Below are 12,416 nucleotides of genomic sequence, written 5' to 3'. Positions count from 1 at the left end.
GCTTTATATTATAAAGCAAACCGCTCAAGCCAACATTCAACAAGGTTCACAAATACATGCACACCCAAGTCTCACAAACACACAAGTAAACCAAAGGGTTAATGCTGAGGGCATAGCTCAACAAGCCCTGGAAACAGAAAACAACACACTCACACCCAGCAACCCGAACTCTAATCGGGCTCCAGAGGAGGGGGCGGTAGCGGGGGCGTTACGCGGACGGTCATCGAGCGAAGATCGGCGAGGAGGGTGCTGATTGCGTCCTGGTCCTGGGGGCGGCTAAGCGGCCGCCAGAGCTGCAAGAAACCACACTTCTAGCATACTTCAGTAAAGGAAAATGAAATTCATCAGTTCAGAGGTGGCTGATTGTGTTCGTCAGTTTGTAATACTTCGGCCGCTGTGTAATTATGTATCTTTTTTCTGACCGGAGCACAACCCGAGCTTATGAGCTTATGTCATTACGACCTTTGATTGTGATGATTTTATGTGTTTTGTTGTGTCGGCACGAAAGTTCAATGTTCAAACTTCCAACAGTTTGGTACATAAAAGAACATGAGTCCACTCTGCAAAAAACACCAGTAGACACAGAAAAACAAATTCGTTTTTGGGTTGACAATATAACGGATCAAAATTCAAAAAGTTCATACTCGTGAGGCGAGGAGGTTTTGGGGGCATTTAAAAAAAATGAGAAAAAGGTTCGCCAGTATACAAGCCAAAATTTCATATTTTAATTGTGTGGAAGTTTAAAAACAATGAAACACTATAAAAAAATCGCCATGAAAACGTTCAAGTTGCAAAAAGAGACAAGTCCTTGCGTTCATCATAAAAAAGTTAAAGTTCGAAAAGCACACACATAAGCATGTTCTCTAGAAAAAAAAGTCCGCGGAGGTTCAACAAAATAAGCCAGGCAAGTTTGAAGATGACGACAACACTAGTTCAAATTAAAAAAAAGCAAACTTAGAGTTTAAACCCAAAAAAAGATAAGTTCGCCGTACTGATCGTTCAACTGAGGCCATTGGGAGGTTCGATGAACATAGTTTTGATAGTTCAAAAAACGACGGTCAGAAAAAAGATAGCTCGCTTTATAAAAAAAACAGGTGCCGGAAGTTCAATTACTCTTCCCGTGAACGTTGATACACTTGGTTTGGGGGAGTGCACATCTCGTTGAAAAAAAACGTGGGCAAGTTCATGGTAGAAAAACCATAAGTTCATAGAAAGTTCAAAGAAAAAACACAACACATTTAAAATTTTATTCAGTTTAGCTATATAAACCATGCAGGCTCGTTGATGATGATACCATAAGTTCGGACAAGAAAATATATTTTAATTAAAACCATAAACATTCACTCCTATAAGTTCAAGGGCTCATCCGACGCGGTTAAAAATATCAGGTCCGTTCGTGCATGGAAAGTACATGTATTATGAGCATAGAAGTTCAAAAAATTAAACAAGGTTAGTTCATCTATGGAATTCAATAAAGTTGTAAGAAAAAAAAACATTTCTTGGGGAAGAAAATTCATCCAATTCAACTATAAAACCCATGCAAGTTCAGTGATGATGATACGTCGCAACACATTTTAAAACCAAAACCTAAAGTTTCACCTCTATAATCTCAAGTGCTCAACCCCTAAAACATTTCAGACTGTAAGGAAAAGCTCAGTACAAACACACACATAGATCAGTACGAGTACTCTGTTTTTCGGATAGGAAAACAACACGATAGGTCTCACCATATTCAAAATTATTCTTAAATGGTTGTGAATTTCAGAAAATTTCAACATGACTAAGTTTCGCATTTTCGATAGCTTTTCAACGGTATATTATTTGCCACATTTCGACAAACTTTAAAAAAAATCGCATTCGAAACCAACTTTCATAATATTCGAATATGAATTTAAACAGTAAGGAATTAGAAAAAACTTTATATATATGAAAAAGTTGTGTATTTTTCATAGCTTTCCAACGCCGTATCATTTGCGTCAATCCGACAAACCGTTTGCAAACATTCACGAAAATACTTTTCGCCCTGAAGTTCACCGTTTTTCAAATTACTTTTAAATCACACATAATTTGAAAAAACATTCTGTATATGGAAGATGCGGATTTTCACCAGCTTCCCAACGCCATCTCATTTGCACAATTCCGCTAAACCGTTTGAAAATTAACTCCAAAATATGACTCACGTTTCCGGTTTTGAAAAAAAAACGGCAAACTGGACCACCAACTCATGTGACTAGCCAGTATGGTGAGCCCATAGGCTGCCACGCCTGCGCCTGCGGCAGACCTCGGCCCACGAGAGAAGGTTCCCACGAGCCGGACAGTGCGTAGCCCATAAAAGGTTCCTGGAACTTTTTTTTGGCTTTTTTTCCGTTATATACCCGGTGTACCGTCATCCAGTCATTCTCCATCACCCGTCGCTCTCTCTCTCCCTCGTTATCCATCCGATCTAGATCCCACCGTCTTGCATTTGTGCAGGATGGCGGCACCGCGAGCTAGGGGAGCGCAGGAGGGGGAGTGGCGGCGTCTTCCAGGGCCGTCGTGGTAGCATGGAAGGGGACGAAATGGCCGTCGTGGCGGCGACGGAGGCTGAGGTGCTGGGGTCGGCGGAGACGGAGACGGAGGAACACATCATGACCCAAATCGATGTAGGGGGTATCATGCACGATTCATCCATTGCCACTTCTTTTTTTTCGAGATCAAAAGCAAATTCTGCAGTTTTACCTTAATTTTTAGGATTGCATCCACTGATACTGTTTCTTTTGCAGTCCCTGAACAAGAAGTGCGGCAGCAATGTGCCGCTGCTCCTGACCCATGAGGACACATTGAAGGTAGATTAATTACCATCATCCAAATCGCTCCTGACATTGCTGATTGGGAGCCTGTTTTGAAAAAAACAATCCCTCGTTATGCTGATTCATACATTTGCAGATTGTCGAGAAATACGCCAATTCAAACATCCAAATCCATACGTTTACCCAGGTATGTCAAGCCATATCCTGCTTTGTTGTTTCAATCAAGTATGCTCATGACCTTTACCAATTCGGTTCTGATACGCAGAGCCAGTATCCTCGTGTTGTGACGGATGAGTTCTTGCCATGGCCTTCCAGGGACCGTTAAGGACGGCTGGTAAAACATTCACGCATCACCTGATCAGCAAATTCTTGTCTAACAATAATCATGGTTTAATTTTAACCACCCTCTTCTTCATTACACAAATGTGAAGGTACCCTCCTAGCCATGTTGACATCTTCCCATCCCCGATGAACAGCGCCAAGCTCGATTTACTACCCACAGGTTTGCAATCATCTAGGGAGAAAGCTTTCATCACAAATTTCCATGCATGTAACGATATTATTTTTTACACTATTGCAGGGAAAAGAATATGTTTTCATCGCAAATTCAGATAACCTGGGCTCTATAATTGACATGAGTATGTTTGTGTACGCACTATATGTGTTACTATTCATAACCCAGGGTGCAGAATACGTTATTCTTCATCCGAGGTAATCTTACGATCACTTCATAGATAAATTACATTTGAAATACAAATAGTTACATTCATATTGATTTACTGCATAAAATTTGGCATAACAAAAAAAATATAGGTCAAAATTGTATTTTATGTATATTTTACACTATGTTTTTACATTTGTAATTTTACGTAACATAAAATATTTTTTACAATGATTATAGGTTTTCTTACGTTCTCTTTTTATGTCTAAAATAAGAAAAAAAAATTACGAAACGTAAAATTACGGTGCATAGATGTTAAAATAGAGGTGGGTGAAGAATAACTATTCCTCACCCATCGTCGGATCGTGTTTACCGGCTGATCTGGAAACCAATATAAATGTATCAATTGCTAGTTAATATGGCATGTTTTAATTCGTGGACCATCCCATGCATGCATGTAACGTGATAGAAAGGCAGGGTATTAAGATGTCATCGGGAATAAAAGTTGATATTTATTACTTCCTTATATAGCATCTATTCCTCCCTTGTATAACAGATCAAATTAGGAGTGGTACGTATGACGCATTCATTGGATATATACGAACCCTGCGAATGTACATTGTTTTGTTAGTAGGTATTACTTACCCGTATTAGATTGTTAGGAAACAAAATAAAATGTAATAGTTTAAAAATAAATTATTGGGCATATACGTACCCGCATATGTACATAATTACGTTAGTAGGTATTAGATACCCTTATTAGATAGTTAGGAAACAAAAACATGTACAAAATTTCGTTAATAGGTATTAGATACTCGTGTTAAATAGTTAGAAAACAAAAATAGAATGTAATATTTCAGAAAATAATTTACTGAGTATATATACCCACGTATGTGCATAATTTCGTCAGTAAGTATTAGATACCCGTATTAGATAGTTAGGAAACAAAAACAATTACAAAATTTCGTTAATAGGTATTAGATACTCATATTAAATAGTTAGAAAACAAAAATAGAATGTAATATTTCAGAAAATAATTTATTGAGTATATATACCCACGTATGTACATAATTTTGTTAGTAAGTATTAGATGCCCATATTAGATAGTTAAGAAATAAAAATACGCATATTAGATACCCGTAGTTGTTCGGAAAAAATAATCAAACATCAATATGATTTATTGTATGGCAAATCTTGCATGTCTAATAGTGAAAAACAGAAATAAAAATGAAGTATGGAAAGTCTTGCATGAAGAATAGTTAGGAAACAAATCAAAGTCATTATGCAGCGATACATACCTAAAACAGTCAAAGTGCCTGGGCACCTAGGTGTCCCAGATAATTTATCGATCCATTGCAAGTGTAGTGGATTTCAATTCTTTATTGTCCATTACTGGCTACTTTTTCTATACATGTGAAATTTGACATGCCTTATGCTTTTATATGCAATCAGTAAAAATAAATAAATGCCCGTGGCGACGCACGGGCACTCTACTAGTAGTATGCTAAGTTGCTAATATAATCATATTATTTTATAGCCATGTTAACAATTCATTAAATTAGTTTGTTTTTGTGTATATTTCTCTATGATTCAAAGGGTCTAAGTTCCGGTCAGCGCCCACTTTTGTTTCTATGTCCGCTCTGTATTCGCCTCGTGTCCGTTTCTGGTAGTATCTGTTTTTATATTCATTTTCGGGGTTTCTGTATTCGTTTCCACTTCTGCAAAAAAAAATTAAAAACAAATGTGCTAGCGCTCAATTCCATCCGTTTTTATCCCTAGTCATCAGCATTTTTTGAATTGTACTTACATTTCTTAAAGTTGCGTGAACATTTTATAGACTGCATGAATATTTTTTATTCCTGCCATGCATGCATTTCAAAATTGAAGTAATTAATATTGGAATATATGTATTTAGATACTTTAAAATATAATTAAAATTACAAAAAATGAAAAACAAACAAACAAAGAAACCGAGAGAATGGAAAAACAAACATGCAACTGAGCCGGCCCACTAGGTTGTTCCTTGAGGCGCCACGGCGGTAGGTCTGATAGCAAGCGAGCTATAGTGCTGCCCCATTTTCCCGGTGTGGCAATACAGTTTTTGAGAACACGTAAAGATACAGTTTTTGAGAATAAAAATGAATAACGGGCTACTTGGAGCCCAGTCGCAACCATCTTTCAAGGGGTTTTTGAAATAAAGAAAAACATAGTTATTGTGTATGTAAAAATTCCTATTGAAATATCTTTATAATCATGATGGAAGTTTTGGTACATCAAAACAACAAGGTGGGTATCCAACTAGCACAAATGCTCACGCGTCGCAACGAAAAAATTAAGTATATTTAAATTTAGTGAATATCGTATGTGCAAGCACACTGCCTCATGTTGCACTACAAAGAAAACGCTAGATACCCCTAAAAAAAAGGTAGATATTTCGTTCACGAAATTGCCCACCAAGACAGCATCCAGATGGTGCCACACACCAAGGTTTATCAGCTGCTCATTTATCACCCATCACCTTTTAATCGGGCCCATTCCTCCAATTTTACCCATGGATAATTTCTTCCAAACGATGTTGTCACATTGCGCAACCTTTAATCGGGTCTTTTCCACTCCACCAATTTAATGTATGCATAATTTCTTTCAGTGGTGTTGGCTCTTTGCACAACCTTCAACAGGGAGCCTTTTCCATTTCCCCAATGTAATGCATGGTTAATTTCTGTCAACGGTGTTAGCTCATTACACAATCTTTAATTGGGCCTTTCCCAGCTCTGCTTGTGGCTCTCAAGGGATAAATTAGATCATGGCCTCACCCTCTACTTATTAGTTCTCAAGACGGCTTGTTGAGACCCTAGATAACTTGGGGACATATATAAAATGGTGGAATGCTGGATAAAAAATGAGGTGGGACTATTTAACGGACGAACGAACATGAAAAAAAGATTGTAAGATTGATGTATGCTACCCTAGTTGGTGAAGGCGGGCAATGAGCTAAAATACAGCATCACCTAGTTTTTCTTTAAAAAAAGTTGTGACAAGTATGTAAAGGAACAACATCCCGTATTAGAATAGGCAAGGTGGTAATATTTTAAGTGGATAACAAATCCTTATTCGTGGATAACAAATCCTTATTCTATCACAACTACAGACTTTGCTCAGGTGGTTGCAGCCGATAGTGTTATTAGTTCGAGTAAATAATGTTCCCCGTATAAGAACCAACGAGGTTGGCCTATTTTAATTGGGTAAACAATCTTGTTTCATCATAAGGATAAGCTTCCTCAGGTGGTTGCAGCCCACGGTACACTGATGAGTTCGCGAGTTTGAATCCTTGCACGAAAGAATGACCTTTTTGCTGCTCTAAGACCGACAGATGAAGGGGACAGCGAATAAACTTTTTTTATCCGAGGCCCGATAACATCAGTGTGGCGTCCAGCCGAGCCCCAATAACAACAGCGCTATTATTATTATTATTAAAAAATGTATGTATGTGTGGAGGAAAATATGCATGGGTAAACGAAAATTTCATACAAACACACCGTCCTTTATTAGTAGGTATGGATTATTGGTTGGTTGTAAGGTTACACCCAGAACTTGTTGCACCACACATGTTCTGGACCTCAAATTAGAAGTTGTCCACGCTCTTTCCCTAGAGTAAATGAATGAATAAGTATACTCACGCTCTCATCATATCGTATGTATGATATATGTCCGGCTGGTTTATTCTTCTTTTCGAGCCAGAAGGAGTTAATTAATTAAGCTGGCCGCCGGAAGGTGTGGCATCATCATCATCATCTTCAGTACCCGCCCTTGGCCTCGTAGGAGGTGTCGGCCTTCCAGCCCTTGGGGATGACGTCCTCGACGGTCGTCTTGGTGCCGCCCTCGGTGGTGTAGCGGACGGAGAAGGGGCCGATGAGCTTGTGGGGGGTGTCGATCCTCCACACGGCTCCCCACGACTCGTTGAGTGCGGTCCACTTGTCCTCGCCCTTCCGCTTGATGTCCACGCCCACCACGTCGCCGTCGCCTTGGAGGAATTTGATCACCAGCGCCAGGTAGTTTTCGTTGGAGGACTTCTCCACGTGGAAGTTCACCTTGGTGCCCGGCGGGTACTTGCACTTGACGCGCCGGAACATGATCTCCACCTCGCCGGCGTCGCGCAGCTTCTGCTCCTCGCCCTTCTTGGCCATGGAGCCGAAGGCGTGGCCGGAGAGGTCGAAGTGGTAGGGGGCGATGGGCTCCTCGTTCTTGTCGGTGATGGTGACGATGGTGGGCTTGCCGGAGCAGGCCTCTGGCTTGGTGCACTTGAGCTCGAAGCAGGAGCCGCAGCCGCGGCCGTCCTTGAAGATGGGGATGTTGCCGCAGGAGGTCATGCCGTGGAAGGGGGCCTTGTCCACCTCCTTGTACCCGCAGGCGCCGCCGTTGTCCTTGGGCCCGGAGCCCGTCGGCTTGCCGTACCACGTGGTCTTGGCGTCCAGCCACTTGTTGCCGTAGCTCGCAGGCGACGCCGTGATGTTGGGGCCCGGGGGAACCTTGGGGATGCCGCGCGCGCCCCACACGACCGCGGCCAACACCGCCGCAACCAGCAGCACCGACGAGGAAGCCATCTTGAGTTAATTTGGCAGGTCTTGGTTTTTCTGTCGCTGCTGTGTATGTGCTATCGATGGGTGGTTTTTTATAGGAGAAAGCCCGATCAACAGGGAGCGAGCAAACCGGGACGTCGCTCCGGCCATGTCGGTGGGCTGGCCGTGAGCGCGGGGAGAGCTTGTCCGTGCATGCATACGCGGCTCGCCATCATCGTCGGAGGTGCATCTTCTTGCGGACCAAAGCCACCTATGTTTAGAATGTCTGAACCATTTGTGTGCATGGTGAAGGTGCAAGTTATCAAAAGGACATCAAGTATGGTGCTGTCAACTTCAACTCTGTTATCTTCAAGCACATTCGTCGGCAGTTTAACGTCCTTCTGTTGACACCCGATTTTGACACGATACAAAACACAATTAAGATGGCCTCAAATGAAAAGGTTTTCAACACAGAAAAGTTTTGCATCGTCGAATGGAACAACTTTGATGTTTGTGTCATCGCCACCCGACCTCATCTTAATGGCCAAAATTGTGTTCAAAGTTGTAATATTTATGTTCAAATCATTGTTCGGCCAATTATACCTCCAAGACGACCTCGGATGGAGGAACATCGATTGTCTTCGTCTCGTCCAGGCGATCGATTTTGATATGTAAATCCTCCCAATCCAACTTCGTATGCAAAAGTTAGAGGCAGCACTTTGCGGACCGGTGCTGAGTGAAAAAGTGACACGAGGGACCAGACACCCACCTAGGTGGTGTCTCATGGGTCGCGTGAGCTATTCGGCCTTTGCCGGCCGAATGAAGCTTGCCAGTGAAAAGCTTGTCGGCCGAGTGAAAAGCTTTCCGGCATGAAAAATTTGCCCGTGTGGAAAGCTTGTCAGGGTTAAAAGCTTGTCTGCCAAGTGAAAAGCTTGCCGGCATGGAAGGTTTTCCGACGCAAAAGCTTGCCGGCCGGGTGAAAATCTTGCAGGCGTGAAAAATTTGCCCATGTGGAAAGCTTGTCGGCGTTAAAAGCTTGTCTACCAAGTGGAAATCTTGTCGGCATGGAAAGCTTTCCGGCGCAAAAGCTTGCCGGCCGAGTGAAAAGCTTGCTGGCAAAAAGCTTGCCGGCCAAGTGGTAATGTCAAGGTCAATCCAACCAGAAGCTGAAGATGGTCCGAAAAGATTTTCTAGATGTCCACGGATGAAAAAGTGTTGTACACGGAATTTGTGCGTATCATCGAAATGGTCAACTTTACTTTTGGAGTCATCATCATCAGAGATAGTATACAGCATGGAAGGTTGCTGCAAGACTCAGACAACCAAGAAAACTGCATGACCGAGTCTGGCTGGAAGATGGCCCCGTAGGGTATTGAAGATTGCCTTTTTTGAAAAAGTGGTCAATAGGAGAGCTGTTCGCCTCGTTGAAACGGTTAAACTTTTCTTTTTGGCGCATCTTTATCTAAGATCGTTTGTGGCCTGTGAGACCAAAAAAACAAACTGTTGTCTCGAACTTGTCTAAATCCGAGTTCGGTTAATTTTGGAAAGATTTGGACGTGATTGGGAGTCCTTTTCTTGTATGGGAAGTCCAGGTGCCTCTTATATATGTTGGGAGTGACAACCAATTGGAACAACACACAATCGAACAAATCAATCTACTACTTTTTCGTGTTCATCTACTTTTTCACCCTCTCCCTTGTATCTTCTTCTCGTTCTTCGTCCATCTTCAAGATTGGAGGCAGCGAATCCACGAGGTCCTAGGGGCGGCTAGGCCGATCTAGGGCAGCCCATAGCCACTGCGCGCTCTGATGGGGTCCCTCCCGGGCGTCTAGGGTTTTGGGTCTACCAAAGCACCCGCCGGATTTCTTGCGTACCATGCTTCCGGCCGGTCTCCTCCGACGTGAGCTGCAGTGCGTCAGCCCCGGCGTCGAGGGTACACGATGACATGTTCGTGTGCGAACACCATCAACTCTCCACATTCAGGTTACCAGAACCATGACTAAGGGTCTCCACGTGGATGCGGACAATGGGTTGTCTCTACTATTCCCCTATCAATTGCTCTGGGGAGGATGGGAAGTATTAACTATCACCTTTGTACTTGCACAACCCACCATCACAAAGACAATAATATCCTTCATGTCTGTAGGGCAATTTGTTGAGTGGACGACTTCATAGAGCATCGAGAACAACATAAACATACAAAAGAGGATTTGTGTCCTATCGACGTTCAACACCTAAATATACTAGGGTTCCTCCATGTCCCCGAGAACAAGAGGTTTAATGATACATAGAGACAACAAACATCATGAAATAATCATGGCAATTATGGATTATCAATCAATGGAATACACGTAGAAATCCGCCACGATTTTTGGTAATATAAAGAGATGAATAGAGGGGTGGTGATGGTGATGATGACGGAGTCTCCATGATCGGGATGATGGCGTGGTGCAGCCCTTCTATTGATCACCGCCCCCTTTGGATTCCTTCCGGAGGCTACGGTTCTTGGTTCGGGCACATGTTTCGCTGTAGCTCTCCTCGGTGATCCGAAGACACTGGGATAAACTAGTCCACCAGGGGGTGCCGGCGCCGCATGGTACGAGCACTAGTACGAGCGGGCGCACTCATACTAGGTACCGTCTTTGCCTCTGGAAGCTCGTTTGCGGCTGCTTCTTCTCCCACTTGGTAGCCGCATCATTAGTTAGGCCAATGGACATTTTGTGAAACAACCTACATGTTGGTGTTAGCTAGAGAGAGTGATTTCCAGAAGGAGAACATCACACACGTCACAGTGAGTGTGAGGGCGTGGAGAGGTGCCATAACCCAATTCCGCTCTGGTCGCCGCCACTTGAGGTTGTGGCTCAGCTTGGGAGACGACATTGGCTGGTGTGGTGCAAACCCGAGAGACAACCAAGAGCCTCAGGCACTACAAAAAAAAATACACTTCCGTGATGATACGTGTTTGTCATAGTAGGTCGCGTTTTCTGTCATGTATATACATCCATGACGATTTTATGACAGAATCAAGATAGTCATACCTGTGCTGTCGTAGAAGTGTTTCATGACATTACCAAAATTATCATCACGGAAGTGTCCACTTCCATGACGATAATGACGCGTCATGGAAGTGCTTTCGTTAAGGGTGACCGACACGTGGCATCCACCGTAACGGGTCGCCGTTAAGCTATTGGGTCCGGTTTTGGATCCGATAACCCGCTAACAGCCCGGACCAATGAGGATTTTCCACGTGTAAATTTCTCATTGGCCGGAGGAAACACGTGTTGACTCACCGTTGGGGCAGATGTCATCCCTTCATTGGACACGAGGCGCCTATGATATGTCGACATGTGGCACGGCCCAACAGAGGCCCATTCCGGTGAAAAGGTCGACCCGTTTGACTTGGTCAAAACGTAACGGGCCGGCCCACGGAAAGCCTGTTAACGACCTGTTCGTATATAGCCCATTTACGGCCCGCTAACTCACGACCCGTTACGGTCTATTGGAATTAAGCCCTGTAGCTTCATCTGGTCTGTCCAATATGATTCCAGCCCGTTGTAACTTCCGGCCCATGTATGGCCCATGATGTCTTTCGGCCCATACGAGGCCATTTGTAACTCTTGGCCCATTAACGGCCCGTGGTGAATCTGGTCCGCAATGAACAGTGTACCGATTTATACCCATTAACGGCCCATTACTCCATTGGGCCGTTTCCAACCCGTGTTATCTTTCGGCCTTCTCAGGGCCCATTTATTCTTGGGCTCATTTCCAGCATTCGGTTCCTTACGGCCCGTTACTGGCATTTTCTGCTTGTGGGACAAATTCAGCACGTGGTTACAATCGGGCCGTTTGCGGCCAGTTAATCCGTTGGGCCGTTTTCATAGCGTCATCAAACACGGCCGATTAATGACGGCCCATTATTATCGGCCCATGAACGGACGATTCCAAATCTAGCTTGTTTACGGCCCATAATGCGGTCTTTTATTGGTCCATTTTTGGTCGATTGATCATATGGCCCGTAGAAGGCCCATTGATGCTACGGCCCGTAGAAGGCCCATTGATGCTACGGCCCGTAGAAGGCCATTGTTTCTACGGCCCTTAGAAGGCCCATTGTTTCTACGGCCCGTATGAGGCCCATGGTAACTGTAGTAAATATGTAGCCCATGGTTATTGTGGCCTAGTTTTTAAAAATAGGTTATTGCGGCCACTAGCAAACCGCGGAAAAGGAACTGCACTGACTACAAGCAAACAAATAAACAAGAAAATAAGGAAATAAATAAGCAAGCAACTTACGCTAGGCTATCACGGCTATTACACATATTACATCCACTGGGCATCAAAGTTCGCCACCAGTGCAAATTTAGGGAACAAAGCAGCATATCATATACACTAGTTATCAAAGTTGGCAACCAG

At 43.4% G+C, this 12,416-nt stretch overlaps 1 protein-coding gene across 1 annotated transcript; it reads right to left on the bottom strand.

Moving 5' to 3' along the window:
* Positions 1-6,970: 6,970 nt before the first annotated feature.
* LOC123100649 (pollen allergen Phl p 1) lies at positions 6,971-8,088 on the bottom strand. The gene has a single exon (XM_044522541.1). It carries the CDS (start codon positions 8,049-8,051, stop codon positions 7,245-7,247), a length of 807 nt encoding a protein of 268 aa, XP_044378476.1. The 5' UTR covers positions 8,052-8,088; the 3' UTR covers positions 6,971-7,244.
* Between the last annotated feature and the right edge of the window lie 4,328 nt (positions 8,089-12,416).

This window comes from Triticum aestivum, chromosome 4D (assembly GCF_018294505.1).
Source record: "Triticum aestivum cultivar Chinese Spring chromosome 4D, IWGSC CS RefSeq v2.1, whole genome shotgun sequence".
Lineage (NCBI taxonomy): Eukaryota > Viridiplantae > Streptophyta > Magnoliopsida > Poales > Poaceae > Triticum > Triticum aestivum.
Note: the sequence above shows the minus strand (reverse complement) of the source record. Positions and strands in the feature narration are given on the sequence as shown.

What these genes read in the sequence shown, in the direction of transcription:
- LOC123100649 (XM_044522541.1), bottom strand. Translation starts at nt 8,051, where the DNA reads ATGGCTTCCTCGTCGGTGCTGCTGGTTGCGGCGGTGTTGGCCGCGGTC.